Genomic DNA, 21849 nt, shown 5'->3' with positions numbered 1-21849 from the left:
ATCTTTTGGGCTTCTTGAGACAGGGAGAGTGATCTTTTACCTCCCTGTTTGTTTAAATAGAGCATTGCTGTTGTGTTGTCCGTTCTTATTAACACAGCTGATCCCTGTATCCTTGGTAGGAACGCTAACAATGCTAACCGGACGGCTCTGAGTTCCAAGAGGTTGATGTGCATTTGCTTTTCGTGCAACTTCCAGTGACCGCTGACTTGGAGGTCCTGAAGGAACACACCCCAGCCTTCTAAGGACGCATCTGTCGTAATCACCAGTGTGGCTGGTTGTGTAAGGAATGAAAGACCCTGCGAGATGTTCCGCTTTTGGGTCCACCATGTTGCAGCGTGGACCATGGTTGGCGTTACCCTGACTATATCTTCGAAGGATCCTTCCGCCTGATGCCACTGTAGATCCAGTTGCTCTTGCAACTGATGCATCCTTAGCCTGCAGAAAGGTACGAAGGGATGCAAGATGAAATCGTTCCCAGCAATGATTTGTACTTGCGTACTGAAATACTTTCTTTTTATAAAACTCTGGGATAGAGATATTATTCCCAGCTGTCTTTCCTTGGAGCGGAACGCTTTGTTTACCTCTGTGTCTAGTATTGCTCCCTAGAAGGTGATGTTTCGTGTCGGCTAAAGAGATGATCTTTCTTTGTTTAAAGTCAGACCTAACCTGGCAAACAGTTCCACGCAAGCCGTTGTCGACGACCGGGCCGGTGCTGCTGATGGCGCCTTGACTAACCAGTCATCGAGGTAAGGAAAAACTTGGTGTTTTTGTTTTCTTAGAACAGCCGCCACTGGGGCCAGGCATTTCGTAAAAATTCTCGGGGCTGACTTCAGGCCGAAAGGCAGTACCTTGAATTGGTAAAGCTCTCCGGCCACCATGAACCGAAGGTACTGCCTGTGGGAAGGATGGATGGGGACGTGAAAGTACGCATCCTGTAGGTCCAATTTGGTCATAGGATCTCCTGGGTTTAAGAGCAGCAGAATATCTTGGAGGGAAACCATTCTGAAAGATTGTTTCTTGAGATAGGTGTTTAGGGACTTGAGGTCCAAAATAGGACGCCATTGGAGAATGTTTTTCTTGACTAGAAAAAAATGGGAATAAAATCCCCTTCCTCTCTGGGAGTTCGGTACCGGTTCTATTGCTTTCTTTCGGAGCATTGACCGAATCTCCCGACGCATCTGATGTAAGTATTTGACCTCTTGATGTTTCGGCGGTGTACAAGGGGGCGTTTGCAGAAGCTCTAGAGTGTGTCCGAATTGTATTATGTTGAGAACCCATTGGTCCGTAGTTATTTGCTGCCAATTTTGAAGATGATAATACATTTTTCCACCCAGGGGAACATGTGACGTAAGAGGAATAGGTGTAGCGGGAGTCAGAAAGTTGTCATTGTCGTCGGGTATTGTCCTTCCCCCGACGACCTCCTCGACCTCTAGGAGTAGATTTTGTGTAACCTCCTGTTTGTCGTTGTGTATACTGTTGACGGTAGGGATGAGATGAGGTGGAGTAAGAAGTGTATCTAACTTGTTGTTAACCTCCTCTATAGAAGGATTGGCCCCTACCTCTAGAGCCTCGAAAAGGCACCTTCCTATATTGCAGCGTTCCCAGTGATTTTGCGGTGTCTGTATCTTTTTTGATACTCTGCAAAGCCTCGTCGATGTGTTTCCCGAACAAATCTTATCCATTGAAGGGAAGGTCCAAGATTTTATTCTGGACTTCATGCCTAAACGCTGTTGCTCTCAGCCATCCTTGCCGGCGTAAGACTGCTGCTCCTCCCAAAGATCTGAAGGCCGTTGTCGCAATGTCCATTGCGCAATCTATGACTTCAGCCGAAGTACTTTCTCCTTCTTGGAGGATCTTTCTGGCCTCCTGTCTATCAGCTTCTGGAATGCTGTCTATGTAAGGCGAGAGGTCGCACCACATTTGTCTATCATACCTGCCCAGAATGGCCAGGGGCATTCGCTGCCTTAACTAGAGGGGCAGACATGGAAGAAAATCTCTTGCCCGCATTATCCAAGCGCCTACACCCTCTGTCGGGAGGCGTCATAATTGGAGCTGATGGATTCCTTGATTTCTGCTGAGCCGCCTGGGTTATAACTGAGTCCGGCTTGGGGAGGCCTAGTAGACAAGCTGGAGCATCCGAGGGAGCTTTATATTTCTTGTCCAGTCTGGCGAGTACTGGAGTAACCGTTGCTGGTGTCTCCATGACCTTGAGACCTTCCTCCCATATATGACTGACAATTGGGAGAGATCGAACTGCCTTGCGATATGGCTCCTTGAAATCGTACAAGAAACATTCCGTCTTGTGAGATGACATGGTAAGCGCAAATCTCTTTGTATCTCTCTCCATTTAATTATGGAACCCCCCCCGATGTCCTCCGTAGGAGAATCGACAGGTTTCGGTGAAGGAGACAAAGGCGACGGAATGAGATAATCGTCCTACTCTTTAATAGGGTCCGTTATCTCCCCCTCTTCCTGTTTATCATCAGAGGTCACTGGATCTTGTTGAGACATTGGTAGTGGTGATATAGGCAAGGACTCCGGTAAAACCTCTTGCCGTCGCACTGGCGTACATGGAATAGAGCGTGGCTGAGATGTAGTCACCGGTATATTTTGAGAAGTATGAGGTATAGGATGCCTCCTTTTATAATCATCAAACATAAACTGCAGATTCGTTAGCAATGACGACGGAGCGCTCACCATCTCTTCCAGGTATTCCTTACAATAGTGTTGCTGGGGACGATTCTGAAACCCCTCATATTAGTCTTCCCAGTCATCCTCTTGGCACTTTACATGTAATTGCGACGGGCTACTGGCGTAGTCAAAAGGGCCATCATCATCCTCCTCCTCCTGTGGCTCTTCCTCCTCTAACAGGTGTGATGGTACTAGAAGTGTCACCTTGCTTGGAGAGGTAAGTTCTGGAGTAATTCTCCTCTTCCTGGCAAATTCCCGTTTTTCTGGGGTTTTTTCTCCCGTCGACGAGCCCGTCGCCGAGATCGCCGACGAAACTATCGTCGACGACGCTGCTGTTACGGTCGTCGACTATCCTGTTGTTGCTGCCGTCGACGATCCCGTCAACGACGTAATCGTGGTCGTCGTCGATGCCGTTGTCGTCGAAGGTCTCGGCGTCCACACTGCCGTCGACGATGCCATCGTTGACGGAGATATAGCTTTAAAAGTTAGTTTTACCTCAGTTTTCTTCGACGACTACGCTATTTTCTTCGTCGACGCTCCCGTCGATGACGTAGATTTTACCAATTTTTCCTCAGGAGGTGTGGAGGCTGGCTTCTTGAGAGAATGTTTGACTTTAGGGGGTGATTTTGAGGACTCTGAGCTTGTCCTCTTTGTATGTTTTACCCCTGAAGCATGGCCCTTACTCTCCTTTTCCTTACATGGAGGAGATTTTGAGGGACTGCGCCCTGAAGACCCAATAGTGGTCTTTTTAAGGGCCTTCTCGGGTCTTTCCCCTGAGGTATGAGCCTGAGGAGATCTGCTTCTTTTCTGAGATCTCCTAGAAGTTGTAGACTCCTCATCACTGTCACTAGACATGACGTCTTTCCTGGTTTTAAGTTTTTTAAGCCATAGTAAAAGCCTTCCTTCACGATCCCTCAGTGTTTGATTAGAAAAGGTATGACATACCTTACAGTCCTTTGCCTGATGGTCTGGGTAAAGACAGTATATGCAATCTTTATGAGGGTCATCTGTAGATAGCCTTTTCTTTGAACAGGTAGCACAGGCTCTAAATAAACCTTTCTTCTCCTTGTCAGCCATTCTCAGGAGTTGGTGAAGAAAAAAGCAGTTGAAGAAACTCTCAAATCCAGAATGAAGTAGAAATAAACTGTAGAATTTGAGCAGAGCTCAAAGGAGACTCCCTAGCACAACGTGCGGTAGAAAATCTGAGGGGCAAGAGGTTCTCTCAGGAGTGTTCTAGAGGGTGAGAGGCTGTGATTGGTTCAGAGACAAGTTTGGTCCTTTTTTACATAACAAAGGTTATGGGTTGCATAAGGGAAATGGGCCTAGGCCTCTTTTCAGTTTGCTATACTACTAAGCAATGCTTTTTGATGTACCGGAGACTCCCGTCTCGATGACGGGGAATGATTCAGGCATGTAAATCTATGAAAGCTCCAATACTGGAGTAAAGGAGATTTGCATAATATTAGCCTCCGTGTCTTTAATAAAATCCAGATTTTCTGCCCTGCAGGCTGTGAAAAATCAAAATTTTGCCCCACATTAACAGGTTATGTTTTGTTTAGTGATCACCATTGCTAGGCTCACCCAGGTTTGCTCTATATAATTCAAGGCTGCTACATCCCAGATGTTAAGAAGACACCACTTGGCAGAGGTGTGAAATCACTCCCACATACATTATTCATACAAGTTACTATAGATCCCAAGTAGTCCTGAATTACTGGGCACTCCCAGATGATATGGAATAAAGGCCCCTCACGCCCACTTTGCCTACGACAAGTTGAATCAGTTGCTCTGTCCATCTTTACCATGGTGGTAAGAAAGAACTAGGACTAGGAGTATTTTGAGCGGAACAAGTCCAAACAGTGCTTCGACCGCCACTTCTTAGAGTTATAGCAGGGCCTCCGGCCAATCTTCATATGCCAGGTAACCTAGATCTGCATCCCAGCTATGGCATAAGGGGAGGAGCGTGTCTGGGGAGTTGTTAATTAACTTTTTATAGGGAAGGGAGATTGCCCCTCTGCTCATGTGGTCGTCTAACAATCTATCTTCTAATGGCAATGATTCCTGGAGGACCTCTCCCCGGAGGATAGCCGCCAGGAGGGCATGAAGGAGTCTGCAGTCACAAGTTAATTTTACTTCTGTAGGTCAGTGAATGGGACCCCTCTACCATTGGACTAGAGATCCCCCCCACTTTAGAAATACCAATTAGGTTCCACTTATCGAATCCTGGGCTGTATCTCAGAATGCCAAATCTCTCTGAGTGCCAAAGTTGTGTGGCCTTGGTAATTTTGCCTTACCGCCCCAATTCTTTGAATGCCATGTTCCAAATTTGGACTGTAAGTGCAGTAGGTCATGTAAGGGTCAACCGTTTCGGGTATGAATAAAGTGCATGTAAATATCCTCCGGGGTGCAAAATGTGATGGTCCATGCGGTACGCTGGGTCGTTAATGAGCTGATGAACCCATTGATAAATTACCATCAGTTGTGCTGCCCAAACTTATTTTTTCATATCGGATAGGGCTATTCCCCAGTCATACCAATCTCTCATCAATTTAGTTAGGGTGATACAAGGGCCCCCCCCCCCCACCCATCTCACAGCTAGATTCTAACTTCGCCCTCTATAGTTTGAAAATAGAGCCCAGGAATTGGGAAAGTTGTCTTTTGCAGCACACAGAATAAACGTGGCAATACCATCATTTTAAAGAACGCCGCGCTGCCAAGCAGTGAAAGTGGGAACGATCTTCAATAGTCAACATCACTTTTACAGAGAATACGACGTCAGTCCAAAATTTGTGAAAATATCTAATATTCTGTAGATGGAGGATTGTGGAGCAGTGAAGTATAACAGGATGTCGTCCGAGTAGAGAGACATCCTATCCTCCCAGCCTGCTGTCCAACGCAGGCCGCATATCAGCGGGTCCATTCGCACCCAGACAGCCAGTGGCTCAAAGCAAAAATAAGTGCAGAGAAAGAGCACCTTGCCTAGTCCCACATTGGAGGGGGGAAACCCGGGAAGTCCGACCATTTACAATCACTTGACCTAACGGTTTTGCATGGAGGAGTTGCAGCAAGGACAAAAATCTGGGACCGAAGCCCATTCGCTCCAACACGGCAAATAGGTACGGCCATTCAATCGTGTCAAAGGCCATATAGGCATCAAGCGACAGGACCACTTTTATCTTCTCGAATTCTGTCAACAAGACCCAATACTCTATAGAGCTGCCGTAAATTAAGGGCTGTATTTCTGCCAGGCATAAAGCTTGATTGATCAGGATGTAAACATTTAGTTAGTTGAATAAGCCGGGATGCTAGAAGCTTGGCTAGCATTTTTGTTTCTGCGTTGAGGAGCCAGATGGGTCTGGTGGAGGTACATTGGTATGTTGGTTTACCCCGTTTATGCATTACTACTATTGAGGCCAGCCTTTGATCCTCAGGAAGAGCACCTTTTGTTGGGCTCTCAATATACATCCCTAACAAGTAAGGTGTTAAATTGGATGCAGTGAATTTATAAAGTTCTACTTGGGTCCCATCGCCTTGCCAGTTTGGATATTTCTAATCGCAAATTCGACTTCGTCCTTAGTTGGATTGCTCTCCATGAGGGCTTTGTTCTCCATGGAGAAAATCGAAAGGGGCAGATCAACCAGGAGTTTGAGAGAGTCCACCACAGTAGTCGTACCCACAAGAGAATAAAGTTGGGTAAAATAGGTCACAAAAGCGTTGGCGATATCTTGTGGATCCCTAAGGTACTTCCCCTCTGCAGAGCAAATATCAGTTACACAGCAGTTCGCCCTCTCATGTCTATGCAACCATGCAAGTAGTTTCCCCCGCTTTGTTTCCTATCTCGTATACAGGATGATGCGTAACATGATATCGGACCCTAGCTGTCTCAGTCACTAGATCTCTGTATTCTTGTTGCCTGAAACCCAGAGAGTGTCTAGCGTCTCTGGCCTCATCCACTACCAGAGCAGCTTTAAGGTCTAAGATGTCACGTTCTAGCTTCTCCAATGCTATTCTCTCTTTTGTGTCCTACTATCAGAGAGCAGGCCTGTCCCTTAAGAATGGTTTTATAGCCCTCCCAGAGTATTTGGGGAGCATCCACTGACGTTGTATTCTCTGTAAAATAGTGCTCTGTAATTTTAACCAGTGCCTCCCGCACGCTCGGGATTTTAAGATACCAGGGATTTAATATGATGGCCCTTTGTGGTAGGGGCTTATCCAGACCATAAATCTCCCATACTAGGAGTGATTGGAGATCCCCTCACCAAGTGACCAACATCTCAAAAGTGAGGAATGCTGTCTGCCAATGGAAGTGAACTTGGTGGGAGCCGAAAGGAGTCGTCCACCGCAGGGGGTAACGATCTCTATTATCACAAAGTGACATAATGAAGTCTCCCCCCATAAGGAGTTCTACCACAGGTAGTTCCAGCAGACATTTATCCAAGCACGGCAAGATGGTATTATGCAGTCCCGGTGGGACAAATACTGACAGAATATTGATAGTTTCACCCTCCTATGTCCCAGAAAGGGCTAATTATCTACCCAGCTGATCCAACCAAGGTATGTCAACAGTAAGGGAAAATTGCTTCCTAAGTAGTGTTCCAGTGCCCCTAGAACCGGAAGTAAACCCAGCATGGCCCACCATCTTGTATCCCCACCCGTCCAAAGCCTGGTAAGCATTATCCATGAGATGTGTCTCTTGTAGAAGGACCACGTCCGGGGAATACCAGTTAATATATTGAAGCACTACCCCACATTTGATTCTATCCCCAAGACCATTCACGTTTCAGGGCTAGAGCCGAATCTCAGAAGTCATCAGTGACGGGGTCATCGTCTCCCATTACCCAATCCTGTCTATAAAGTTCCTCTTTGGCAGCCCCACCAGGAGTCTTGAAAAGGAGCATATCTCGGATATATCCTAGCACGAGATCAGTGTGGTGAAAAAGAAAAGTCTGTTGCTATGCTGCAAAAACGGCCCTGTAACAAAAACGGCCCCCAGGGGCCCAAAACCGGTCCCCACCCGTGCGGTGCACTGGGGGATTGACCAGTGTCTGCTATGGCCAGTCCGGCCCTGCCCCTGCCCGCCTCCCTACACGATGGTCCTAGACCTGCCCATCCTCCCAACTTTGCAGAGCGCCTGTCGCCCCAGCCAAACATAAAACATTAAGGAAAGCGTGGTCAACCCAAGATGTCACCCAGTGCTGCCCACCTAAGGAACATAGTGTTATCAGCCACCCATGATAAATGAGAGGAGTAACCTAGGGGATAGTAACACACACTAGCCCCTTATCACAGCAGTGTCTTTCCGACCGCAAGAACCCACTTGCAGTGTGGATGATGTAGACATGGTTATGTAACAAACCCAGTCCTAGGGCCCCCAACTGAGTCCATAGTCTTCAGTATTAGGGTTCACCATTGGAAAAAAAAGACATAATTTTTCCAGGAGCTGTTGTTGAGGTGATTCTTTTCCATCCTGGTCTGGCTCCCTCACTGTCTGCCCAGCTGACCTCTCGGGGAACTGTCCTCGCCATCTCAGTTGCCCCTTGGAGCCGCTGCCCCCAACCGTCGAGCCATTCCCAAGCCTCCTCGGGAGTTGAGAAGTATTCATTTCGGCCCTCGGACTCCACACGTAGCATTGCAGGAAAAATCATGGAGTACTTGACTGCTTTGTCTCTCAAGGCACTTTTGACTTCAAGAAAACTGCGATGTTTCCGCCAGTAGCATAATTAATGGGGAGACACTAAGGAATCCAATCTCCCTATGCCTATAAAGGATAATTGGTGCTGACCATACCTCACCACTCCACTTCTTTCCCCTCAAATAGCAGCTCAGAGACATGCATGCTTCACTATGACAGACCTTCGTTTACTTACATGGTCTTTCAGCTGTGTCTCTCTGCAATACTTCCATTGCTGGAACACTTCAGACAACTTGTCAAGGCCACCATGATGAAAGTGGAAGACCTTGTATTGACTTTCTCGGCTGGCGACAACTAACTGGCCACTTGTGCAAGCTTCATCACTAGAGGCAAGCAAAAGAGAGACTGTTAGCATCTCACCATGACCCCTTCAAGACCACACACGCTCCATGGCTATAGGACATAATAATCACAGGAGAAGGTGTCAGTACCTCACTATGCCATAACAATGAGCACACAACCTCCACCAATACAGTCACAATGTTTTAAAGATTAACAAGTAGAAGTAAGCACAGTAGAAAGCATCACTAGCTCACTAAATCCTCCTCCCACCCCCAAGACCAAACAACTATCACGAGAGATGACTCACTAGTGGTAATCACACAACGTCAGGAGTTCCAACATTTGCCATCTTCAAAAGAAGACAAATTTCAACAATAGAGGTAATCACTAATAGAAAATCACCACAAAAGGAAAGCGCAGGGGATGCCTCTTTAATGAAAAGGTGGCCGCCATTACTAAGAACAAAAGTATACAAAAAGTGATGGATGGAATGCCAAAATTAATCTCAGCCACTGGTAATTATTCAGGGCCACATCCCAATCCATAGTTATTTTGCACAGTATTCCACCTGAGTTTGGACCCAGCCGTATGCAAATCAGTCTTGAACGTGGTCCAATAAGAACATTCCAGCTCAAACCTCCAAGCCAGGTCTTCCCTGAACCAGAACACAAGCAACCTAGGACCAGTTTTGCCCTGGAACCTGGCTGAAGAGCCTTAACTAGGGCAAAACCGGTCCTAGGTTGCTTGTGTACCGGTTCAGGGTGGACCTGGAATGGCGGTTTGAGCTGGACTGTTCCTATTGGACTAGGTTCAAGGCGGGACAACACGCTATTCCATCCCATTAATCTGATCTTGGTGGTATGTTGTGCATTGTAAGGAAGTTTGTGCTGGGGTGAAGGACACCTTAATATGCACCTCCCCCTGGAACAATATATACTGAAATGCACTCGAATGCTTGGGAGTATCTTTACAAATACAATTAGGGGGAGAATTCAGAAGTTGAAACCTGCAGCTCCCCCTTAATTAATCATTCTCTGCACTTCTACACAGTCTTCTTAAAGAAGAACAAATATGAATAGATCTTAAACCCGGGTTTGTCTCTTTAAATTCAACTTTAGCAGATAATGAACTGTAGAAGAGGGACCCGAGTAAAGAAGCCAGGATGACAACTTCGGTCTCCTGCTAGCTGTCATTTCAGTGAGTTTCTGAGCTGCTGATGAGGTGGTCCACGCCAACTAGGCGGTTGTGAGATGAGATGACCACTGGCTCTCAATAAACAAAATGCAATGAGGTATAAGGACCACATCGCAGCCAATCTGTACTTCTCTGAATCACACTTATGTCTTCCTAAATATTATGCTCTTTATCATCCCCGTTCATTGCCAGGACTGAAAGAATACTGCCTGCAGACATTAAATTACCCCGACCATCTTTTTAATAGGAGCATGGAGCAACAGCACATGTGAAACTGTTTTACCACAAGTCTAAGGGGTAGGGTTTGTGCGAGGCATTCTGGACATGCAAGTTTTCTGGTTACCAAACATTTCCAGACGTTGCTCTAAGTGCTGATGAAAATTAATAGATATGGGGCCTGTAATAATAGTACAAAGACGTCCTGTTTCCAGACCATTTTTTCAAACATGATACATTTTAGCGTTTGACCTGAATATTGCTCTAGTGTTATTACGTGTTGGAATAGTGTGTGTGCGCGTGTATATGTGTGTGTGTAAAAACATATTTATAAAAATATCTATTTATATAAACATATATATCACTAGGGCAAATCGAAGCGCTAATAGAGGCGTAGACAAGGGAAAACTATGATCAGTTATTGTTGAACTTTGACTAGGTTTTTTTTAAGCTTGCTCTCAAGAAGGCTGATTGCAGGCAGATGGGAGGATGGCCAAGTATGTATACATATAGTGCATGTGGGTGGTGTGGGTCATTAATATGTGTGATTGACAAAACTGAGCCCAGATATGCATATGACCGGCTGTGGTTTTTTATGGTCCCAAGGCGCTGCCCCCCTATCCAGTACCTCCCGGAAACTCCATCGGCACTTCTGCCCAATCTGCAGTCTCGTACTGGTTGCACCTTCATGCTGCCTGACGCACTGTGCCTTTCCTGGATGTGTGAGGAGGGCCAAAGACCCGCTCCGTTTGTAGTCCCCTGCTCTCTTCTGGATGAGATTTGCACTCAAAAGCTGGTGCCGCCCTCAATTTGGATAACCACTTAGCGTGAAACAACACGGTGGGCATTTCGAGTGTATAGAAAACACTGTTTTCTATACTTACCTGATGGGCACCTTGTTGAGTTAATCACGATGCATGATACAATCTGGTGGCCATTTTGAAAGTATAGAAAACAATGCTGTTTATACTTTTAACATGGCTGGTTGCAGATATTGGTGTCCAGCAATAGCAAAGTCCAAAGGTGCAGCCAGCATGGAGCAGGAGAGAAAGTGAAAGCAATACAAATGAGACACCAAGCAGGTAGGGTAGGGGTGAAGTGCAGCAGAGAAGCTGTGGGTGAAGTGGGGGCAAATAATAAATAAAAACAGAGAATGATGGAGAGGAAAGGGGAAGCAACAGAGTAGCAGCGTATGAGCAGGGGCAGGGAGGGGCAGAGGGGCAGGGAGGGGCAGAGGAGCAGGAAGCGGCAGAGGACCAGGGAAGGGCAGGGTAGCAAGGAGGGGCAGAGGAGGAATGTAGGGGTAGATGTAAAAAACAATTTTTTTAAAGAATAATATTAGACAGGGACATACGAGACCGGGCAGTGTGAGGGAGGTAGTGGCGGGGCGAGGAGGAGTAAATCGGAGAGCACAGGGAGTGGGATGCAGGACAGTTAAGGGGGAAGCAGCGCACAGGGAAGAGAGGCGAGCAAGAAAACACATGCACTCCTACAGTGTTAAAAACAAAAGAAATGTGCATTAGAAAAAACAATAGGTCTGAGTTAAATTAGCCTATACAAGTAAAGTTAGCCCATTCGAGCAACCCACACACTGCTAGGGGCCAGCAGAAGTGGGCAGAGATCTAAACTTGGGAAGCAGTCCCTCATGCAGTTCATTGAAAGCACTTGAGTGATGGAGTTGGAAGGATACACAAAAACGGTAAAGACGCTGGTCAAAGAGGCCAGGGGAAAAAAGAGGCAGACCCTGAGCTCACTCTATGTATATTGTAAGCAATAGATAGCTCTGCTTTACAGCAGCGCTGTCAAAACAAAGACCTGAAGAGTAGTTACATGAATGTTAGCATTGCAAGTACATGTCATCCAATCAAAATGATGGTTAGAAAGCAATGGTCCAGGGGCAGACAACGATGAGAAGAGGAAGAAGAGTAATTAAATAAGAAGTAAGCAAAAGAGTGTATCCAGAAAGTCAAACAATGATATACAATTCTCTGCACAAAGCTCACCTTGAGTATTGCTACTAGCTCTTTCAACAACAGACCGCTAACAGTTGTCTGTAGGCAAGACCTAAAAAAGGGAGCGGCAAACACTAAACAAGCATTGGCTTAGCCAATAGGTCTCGCCTTTGAGACGTTATAAGTATTTTGCCATGTAGCACGCAGGTTCACTTTCATTTGTCAGGCGCTTAAAGATTGTTTATTTCCTCGCAAACTGCTTCTTACAACGGCCTCCTAAATATAATTTTACCTCGCTGCACAAAGTTAACACCTTGTATGCTGGTTTAGCTTAAATACATTTTATTACAACAGACAGATTGAAAGAAATGCCACAATTTAAACCATATACGCACTAGCAGAGAGGGGTGGCGTGGTATTTAATACCTTTATCGAGGGAGTAAAGGGGTTGATAGCCCATTCTGGGCTTGGCTTCTTCCGAATCATGTTTGCTCCCCACACTCGAGAATGATCATAAACTGCATATCACACAGTGAGCATAACATTTGAATTACTGCTCTACTGCTGAGAATAAAGCTTATTTGGAACAAATGCAATTGCAAATGTAATTACTGCTCTACTGCTGAGAATAAAGCTTATTGGAGCAAATGCAATAAATATATATTTACAATTGGATCACTAAAGTGGAAACGTGTGCTCACTACAGCATAGAGTAACTTGCTTCAGAAAGCATCGCTGAGTCCCTCGAGGGTCACACACCAGATGTATCATTGTACAGCAGTGGGGCAGTTAGTGGGGTTATCTCACTGAATGAATGGGTTTACCCTGGGTTCGTCTTTGGGCTAAACACTCTGGTTTACAACTACTGCACACGTAGATATGGCACAGTGTAACCCATCCATGCAGGGGAGCAGGGGATAATAAGCTGTTTATTACATCGTCGAGAGAACGGGGGGTGCACCTGGGGCTGCTACCCGCGTACTGTCACCAATGGCAATAAATGGCAATATACGTTGCGTATCTTCATATAACATTGTATGTTACATATGGACAGACTGACGGAGGGGGGCGTGGGGTGAACGTGGCCTCTTTCGTACCGGACACCGCTCCTGCACAAGATAGACTCGCAGGTGCAACCTGAAGGGTTTGTTATTTTCTCTCCCAAACCCTGCATATTGTACGATGCACTCTACTTGTGTGGAAACAAAACAAAACACGTGCAAAAAGACGGACACATCCGACTGATGGAAAAAGGAAACTGGGATGCAAACTGAGACCCCTCTCCTTCTAAAATTATATAAACAAAAAGTCAAATAAGAGGAGCATGCGGGTAGGCTCCCGGGGCCGAAGCTTTACATACACAACAGGAGGGAGGGAGAGAGGTGGGAAGAAGGCACCAAAGCACGCCCGCTCGCTCACGCAGGCAATACGCCGTGTGAGTGAACATTACAGATAGTAACCTGACCCACGAGGACAAGGAATGCCGCTGCCACCCTTCGCGCCACTGCTCGCTCCCGAGAGCAAAACACAGTCGGAGTGAACATTAAACAAGCATTTACAATGCAATGGTCTCGGCATTGGTAAAGTTAAAGCTATTGGCATTGCTCATGACATTATTTTTGCTTATGTTTTTTGTTTTTAAAACATTTAAAGAAACGGCATTGTCATGAGCAATGCCAATAGCTCTAACTTTAACAATGCCGAGACCGTTGCATTGTAAATGCTTGTTTAATATCTATGTAGCGTAGATCTGGGAAATGTATGTGCCTTAAGCCGCTTTAAGACGTAGCTATATGTTCCTAAATTGGCTATAGCTATGGTAGTCTTTGGGAGCTTTGTATGCGCTGCTCCTGAGGAGAGAGTGGTGATTGCAAAATAGTGCGAGATTCACAAACCCCAACCTACCGGAACCAAGTTAAACAACAACCTGGAACCCTGATTAGTGATGATACCCGACAGGGAACGAGTTATGATTTCTTCATTTAACTCCTCAGATTCCACGGTTCGCGCAAAGCAAAGTGTGCAGAATCATTCATATTCCCCAAGGGAACCGTTGGAACGTACATACGTCAAACTCCCGGCGCCTATCAATGGGCTATTTCTGCAACGAGAAATAAAGCCGTAAAAATAACACGCAGATACAGTGACGCACACGGGCCACGCGGGATGGAGTAACTGAACTATAAAGTGGCACTTCATGTAAAAATAAACAACATTCCCGGCATGAGTTGATCATAATCCGCACAGACACAGCCCACTCACAATACGCGCGAACTAAACATGACGCGCTGCAACACGGAGCTCCATGGAAAACCGCCCAGAACTAACCCTCCTCGACATGTTGGGGCAGCCCTGAACGCCTGTACCCTCTCGATGAGTTGGGCAGAGTTGTTTCAGACTGTGCTATAATGTTTAAGAGCCGTGTACGGATGCGGTTTCTACATGTTTGGTTACACATCTTTCGCAACTTTTTTTCCCTTTCTTTTTTCGTCACGGACAGGATGTTGCGCAGGAAGGGGTTCCTCTTAAAGACGCCGCCGCTCGGAGCTGTGAAAATGGGGGAGTACAATGCACCACGGCACCCCCCTCCCGCGACAGAGATGCGGACTCGCCCCCTGAAGAGGTGGCTTCTTTCTCTCAGGAAGAAAACGTGAATGTTTCGAAGGGCGGTATTTCTTTTTTTTAACAAACACCTAAAAACTTCTGGAACAAAAAGACACGAACAGAGAGAAGAAAAGGAGACGAACTAGTAAAAAATAAAAGGCACACACACTTACCTGCAGGGGCAGGGCGGAGGGGCAATAGCTGCCTGGATTATTGCTAGGAGCACAGGACAGGAGCCCACTCACAATACGCGCGAACTAAACATGACGCGCTGCAACACGGAGCTCCATGGAAAACCGCCCTGAACTAACCCTCCTCGACATGTTGGGGCAGCCCTGAACGCCTGTACCCTCTCGATGAGTTGGGCAGAGTTGTTTCAGACTGTGCTATAATGTTTAAGAGCCGTGTCCGGATGCGGTTTCTACATGTTTGGTTACACATCTTTCGCAACTTTTTTTCCCTTTCTTTTTTCGTCACGGACAGGATGTTGCGCAGGAAGGGGTTCCTCTTAAAGACGCCGCCGCTCGGAGCTGTGAAAATGGGGGAGTACAATGCACCACGGCACCCCCCTCCCGCGACAGAGATGCGGACTCGCCCCCTGAAGAGGTGGCTTCTTTCTCTCAGGAAGAAAACGTGAATGTTTCGAAGGGCGGCATTTCTTTTTTTTAACAAACACCTAAAAACTTCTGGAACAAGAAGACACGAACAGAGAGAAGAAAAGGAGACGAACTAGTAAAAAAATAAAAGGCACACACACTTACCTGCAGGGGCAGGGCGGAGGGGCAATAGCTGCCTGGATTACTACTAGGAGCACAGGACTGGAGCCCACTCACAATACGCGCGAACTAAACATGACGCGCTGCAACACGGAGCTCCATGGAAAACCGCCCAGAACTAACCCTCCTCGACATGTTGGGGCAGCCCTGAACGCCTGTACCCTCTCGATGAGTTGGGCAGAGTTGTTTCAGACTGTGCTATAATGTTTAAGAGCCGTGTACGGATGCGGTTTCTACATGTTTGGTTACACATCTTTCGCCACTTTTTTTCCCTTTCTTTTTTCGTCACAGACAGGATGTTGCGCAGGAAGGGGTTCCTCTTAAAGACGCCGCCGCTCGGAGCTGTGAAAATGGGGGAGTACAATGCACCACGGCACCCCCCTCCCGCGACAGAGATGCGGACTCGCCCCATGAAGAGGTGGCTTCTTTCTCTCTCTCAGGATGCAGTGGAAAGCGGCACTCGGAGAAAGCAGGGCCCCGCAAAAGCCATAAGATTTCATGTCAGGTTATCAACTTGTAGGTACAATTGTGAACACCTTTTCTAGACAATGAGCAGAACGGGGAAATGCTGGCCAGCAGCGACACAAAGGCTGCTTACATAGCCCTAGAAGAAATGTGTGGGCAGGGGGAGAGGACAAGCACACCGCTGCCTTTCTCCGAGGCAGAAATGCCGCGGAGAAACGCAGCGTCCTTTTCGGATTCGGGGGCGTGTTTTGCTGTTGTCTCCTCCTTGAGACTTCTGGCAAAAAACACGCCCCCCGATCCGAAAAGGACGGGGCCTAATCGGAGTGACTGACCTCTTCTCCAGTGGCTGGGCAGCATTTACGAGGCCAGCCAATGGAGAACAGGGGAGAAGAGGGGCGGGTCAAGCCCCTCTTCTCCAAGTCATATAATCTCCGGACTTCCGGTCTGCCGACCGGATGGTCCCGAGACCTAAAAACTGCCAAGTCACCAATGCAATGCATGTAACCCAGCAGCATGTATGGTGATATTAAGGTCAACAACCAAGACACTAGGCCGCATCGTATATATGTGTCCTTTGTATGTGTTTCCATACATATGATGTATAAATGTTCTTATCTACTCAACTGTTCTGTGTAAAGCATTTCACACCCACTGGACCGGTCTCTTGCTACATAAAACTGCAAAATAAATGTAACTATGAATAGATAAATATACGTATTTTCCTCCTTGTGTTTGAAACATCTGCAAAAGATGGGTGGAAAACTGCTGCTTGTAGTGCATCAGTATGGTGCAGGGTGCTCTTTCTGCATGGAAAATGTGCCCATATGTATGCTTGTGGCTTCTTTTTGCACAAACCTAGCAAAAGGTAGTGGAGCGTTGTACACTGTCGAAGATAAAGCCGCTGAGTGATTGGAGGGGTTGTTGAGTTCCGAGCGCAGAAGTGCACTGTGCTGCATCCAGATCTAGGAATCATTGTAGAGGCGTGCCTCTGTCTGTGTCCTAAACTGGAGCAGGATCGGGCGGTCCTGATTGATGCAGGTCCTTAATCCTCCAGGTCATGGGTACACCGATGAGAAGGCCCCTTGCTTTGGTATTCTGTTTGCACTCCCGCTCCAGCCTGTGTTCTGGTTGTTGTGGAAATGTGGATTTTCCTGATCAGTTATGTCCCCTATCTTGGACCCCAACGGTTCTATATGCATGTTACAAATACATGTATGTTCCCTCCAGTTCCAGTTTCCAAGACGCAAACATATGTGTGTCTACCGTCGACATGTTCTCTGTCAGATCCGCCATCAATGGGCTGGATATTCAATTCCTAAGTATGAAAAGCCACCGACTTTATATGGCTAAGTTACTCCATTTTTACAGTTCAGGCAAGTAGGCCCGATTCTTTTCTCAAAACCTTTCCCTGCTCTCTGTCTCTGACAGTTTCAGCTTGAGCTCGCATCTGTATCCATGAACTTTGTCCTACTCCCTGTGCAGCTAACGGTGCCTGCCTCGGCCAGTTTTCGCCTGCCTGCCAAGAAGCTGTATTTCACCTTCGAATTATCTATTTTGCTCTTCAGCCGATGCATTCCTGTCTAGTGATTTAGGTAAACATTTCCTTTAGCTCACAAGCAAAGGACTCAGCCTTTCCGTCCTCCTGCAAGTGATTCATAGCCCTGTTGCCATGGAAAGTTTTCTGCCCCTCGCATCTCATATAGGCACTTAGACGCTTGTACACGCACATACAGTTAGTATAGAATAGATTCTGTCCGAGAGTCCTTCCTTGTGGATAACATAGTTCTCTAAACATAGGATGTTAGATATGATTTGGGATTAGGTTGACTTGACCCCCCAGACTTCTCGTCTCCACATGTAGAGCTAAATGTCAAGTCCCCTTCACCCCCTAGTTGCACGTCAATCACACGTCATGCTGCTGCGCGCGCATCTATGTTAAGTATTATCGTATAGATCCACCTATGTAAGATAATCAGAGCCAATCATGTTTCTTTTTGCTCCTTATTACGCCTAGTTTCGATTACGTATCACTATGTTAATTTATCTTATCAATTGTTACGCCTTTTTGCATTCGTTTCATTGTAAATGTATGACCTATAAAAGTTACTTCTTGTCAATAAAGTATTGTACTTCACTTCCTGAACCCTCGTGGTGACGGAACCTGAAGGCCGCGACTCGAGTCGGCCATTTTGGATGGAATAAAGCCCATTTAGAAAAACTCTTATACCACGGATTCTGCCTCTTGTTATTCTGAGCTATTTTACTTTATTTTAAAGATTCCGTATGAAATTCAGTTTAGGTGAAAAGAATATTTACCACATAATGGCGCCCGAATAGGGACACTTTCTCATCTCACGCGCCGGCGGTGCGTTGCAGGCCCGGTCTCCTGCCACAGCTGGACGGACCATAAACGCGTACCAGCAGGATTTCCTGTAAGCTCCCTCCGGTCAAGCGGGGGCGACTGAGGCTGCGATCAACCCAGACGAGGCGGTGAGAAGTGCGAAGTATCCCGACCAGAGCCTAGCTGAGAGAGCAAGATCCGAGGTATACAGAGGCCCACCAGGTTTTTCGAAATCCCGATGTCCAGAGGGTCCGCTGTCCGCAGTCATCGAGTCCTGTCCATTCTCTGAGGCCTTCCGTTTCAAGGAGCTACTCGGTGAGTACCATCGCCGAGGAGGCGTGTTGACGCGCACATAGGTTGTGCCGGTCAAGACGGATTTGGGTACACAAATCCGGTCTGCACTGTTTAGCAGTGTATATGTACTGTTTAGCAGTATATCAAGTATTCCGAAGTATTCAGTTATTGTCAAGAATTCAGCGTGGTGACTAGTTAGGCAGACTGTCATCATTGTCGGTCATTGTTAAAATGTTTAATGTTTAATGTTTAAAGTGTTCAAATGTCTTGCATATTGTGGTATGAATGATTGTTCATTGTTCACTGTTCATTATTGTGTTTTTCGTATTAAGTGAATTCAAGAGTAAGTATTAGATCAGTTGTCAATATGCCGCTCTTCTCGAAGTTAAGACAGATTACTACCAGAAAAGGGGTGCTTGAAGAAGCAGTTCCTATTCCTCCTAGGGACACTCCAGGGCATTTTATGTACCACAAGCATGGCTTAGATGCCATATTGTTTCTTGATCTATGGGTAGATTATACCAAGGGATTGCCGGAAAGTCAAAGGTGGCCCGCAGCGGGAACCTGGGATGCAGAGTGCATCATGAAAGTGGAGGAAGAGTTATGGAAAAGAAAAGTCAGACAGTCACAGAAAGACGCTGTTGAGTTATGGCGTAAAGAATCTCATAGACGTACAGAAAAAGCACGTAGACAAGAAGAGAGGAGTAAAGAAAGTTCAAATAAAGTTCAAGAAAATCTATTAATTGAGGAAGGTATCCGAGTGAAATCAGAACAAGTAAATAGACAAAGAAATGCTCTTATGAATGGTATGTATCCCCTTCTAGCCGAAGGACTACCTAAGGCTGTTCCAGGGATGCCAAAAGACTTGCCACCCCCATTATTTCCAATTAAGGTACATCAAAAAGGGCATCCCAGAACCGCAGAAGATGTTTTTCTTTCCTCATATCTAGACGACGCAGCTCCCGAGTATGCTAACGCCACACCACATAGACCGTCTGGCGGAGGGGTTCAACGTCAGGATCAGGTATCCGACCCCGTGCAACAGCAAGTCCCGATACAAGCTTCGGCAAGCACATCTGTTTCCGCATCTGTCCCCGCAGTCGATTCTACAGTGGTATCGACACCCATAGTTGCTGTGTCACGTTCAACGAACCCATTCACACCCGACGCCCCAGATGGGGCCACGGGAGGTGCTAGCAATACCTTTACACCACCCAGAATAAATAAACTTGTCTTTCAAGAGTCAGCGCATTCACGTACACCTAAATTCGTAAGTGAACGTACGCTTAAGGAACTCCTTGTAAATTGTAGATATGACCCGGTGGTTGGTAAAGAGGACGAAATGGTCCTGGCATCATTACGTATCAGGCGAGCCGCAGAGTATTTAGCAAGGTTACCAGGAATGACTACGCATCTAGATAACATATATCATTTTGTTCAAACAGGACGAGATCCAGGATGTATTAACAGAGCTATGGAATTCCAGAAAGTAGAGATACAGGGGGAACTGTTACGTTTCCTCATAAACTGTGTGATCAGAAATCAAGACCGTCCGGGGGTAGACCCGAATGCAATGCTTATTCTTACAAGATGGAGCCAGAATATATCAGAAGGGAGACACGATAAGCAAAATTGTATAATAGCCATGTGCCGAAAAATCCGTAGAGAAATAGAGCGTATTCATGAAGAAAGATTGGGAACAGACGAGTTCGAGCAAGGTGAAGTGTCCGAATCAGGGAATTCCGCAAGACAGTCAGAGACCATAGCCTATCTAGGCAGAGGAAGATCCTGTGATAATGCTAGATGTTTTTCTGATCCCATACACTCTGTATGCCCAAATAATAGCAGAACGTATCCGACGCCTGTAATAAATCTGAAGTCTCCTGAACATTTGTTTCAAGCCGCAGATAAAATACTACGAGAACGAAGGGGTTACCACCTCCTCGATTCCATGGATGAGCAAGAATTAGCCAGATCAGCTGTTCACTGGATTGACAGTCCTGAAAAATACGGTGATGAGACCATAGCACACACGTTTTTTAATCTCAGTGCAGATGAACAACGTTTAGCTGGAATCTATATGATTCAGCAACTCCTTATATTATATAAGAGCCAACATGCTGACCCTGGTCCTTTACCTGATATATTAACGGAACTACTCACGAACAGATGGAGAGGTTCTAGTAACAAGCTAATTAAAGAGATATTAGTGTCACGTAAACAGTATGTCCTTTTTGTAAGTCCGGATTCTCTCTCGCTGCCCCGCAGAGAAAGAACGCCGTACTATATGGATAGACAAAATCCCTTACGAGAAGTGCACCCAATAAAAGGCGAAGACAATGAGTTTCACCGTGTATTTGTTTACACACCCATATCAAAAATGGAATTATTAGAAATGAAGAAAGTAGTACCTAGTCATGACAAAGACCCAGCGGGTTTCCACCGAGAAATTAAAGACATGTTACTAATGGGAGAGTACACCTTTCCTGATATTATGACGATATTAAAGGTGCTTTTGCCTGCTGGCATTTATGAAAAACTGAAAGAAAAAGAGTGGGAAGTGGGAGACCAAAAGATAGACTGGACAGCATTAGCAGAGGAAGAAAGGGCCCGAACTGCAGGTTCCGGGCTCGGGGATAAAGTTAAACTGTTACCAGGTTTACTAGTACAGGTACTGCCACGTTTATTAACTACAAAAAAGGAAGATTGGGGTGCAATCACAGCCTGCAAACAAAAGCAAGATGAAGACACAAGCGATTATTATGCTCGATTTGAAAAATGTTTTGGTATAAACAGTGGTATAAAAGCAAGTAGTGACTCATATCCGCATTTATTTGTGACAAAATTAGTGGAAAATGCATTGCCTCCAGTGAAGAATAGAATATTGAAATTCGAGAGTACCTGGCAAAGTAACACTCCGTCACAAATGCTACAAATGTTACAGTATCATCACAATAGAATTAGGGATGAACAAGAACACGAGCATAGACGCATGAAGGATACAAAAATGAAAATGCTAGTTTCTCAGACAGTACCAGCAGATGGTCACAAAAAGGGTGTGACACATTCTGGTGATTCTGCAGCTCCTGTAAAAGGAACCTGCAATTACTGTAAACAACTAGGCCATTATGTACACGATTGTCCAGTCCTGAAACGTAATATAGCTACAGGTATTGCAAAAGAGAGACCACGATTAGTTAGACAAGATCAGAATGAACAAGGAGCTATGCAGCATGGACAGTCCATGCCAGTTCAGCAACAGTCCATGCCAGTTCAGCAACAGTCCATGCCAGCCTCACAGCAGCCCATACAATTTGTGCCAGCTGCACCACCGTTGCCTGC

At 46.1% G+C, this 21849-nt stretch overlaps 1 protein-coding gene across 4 annotated transcripts in view; it reads right to left on the bottom strand.

The window, feature by feature from the left end:
• The window catches only part of TBC1D16 (TBC1 domain family member 16), a 966933-nt gene that overhangs the window by 267122 nt on the left and 677962 nt on the right, over positions 1-21849 (bottom strand). For all 4 annotated transcript variants that reach the window (XM_085617442.1, XM_085617440.1, XM_085617439.1 and 1 more), the window contains exon 5: positions 8559-8706. In XM_085617442.1, coding sequence (XP_085473568.1) covers positions 8559-8706 — 148 coding nt within the window. The remainder of the gene's footprint in view (positions 1-8558; positions 8707-21849) is intronic.

This window comes from Triturus cristatus, chromosome 7, assembly GCF_964204655.1.
Source record: "Triturus cristatus chromosome 7, aTriCri1.1, whole genome shotgun sequence".
In the NCBI taxonomy this organism is placed as follows: Eukaryota; Metazoa; Chordata; class Amphibia; order Caudata; family Salamandridae; genus Triturus; species Triturus cristatus.
Note: the sequence above shows the minus strand (reverse complement) of the source record. Positions and strands in the feature narration are given on the sequence as shown.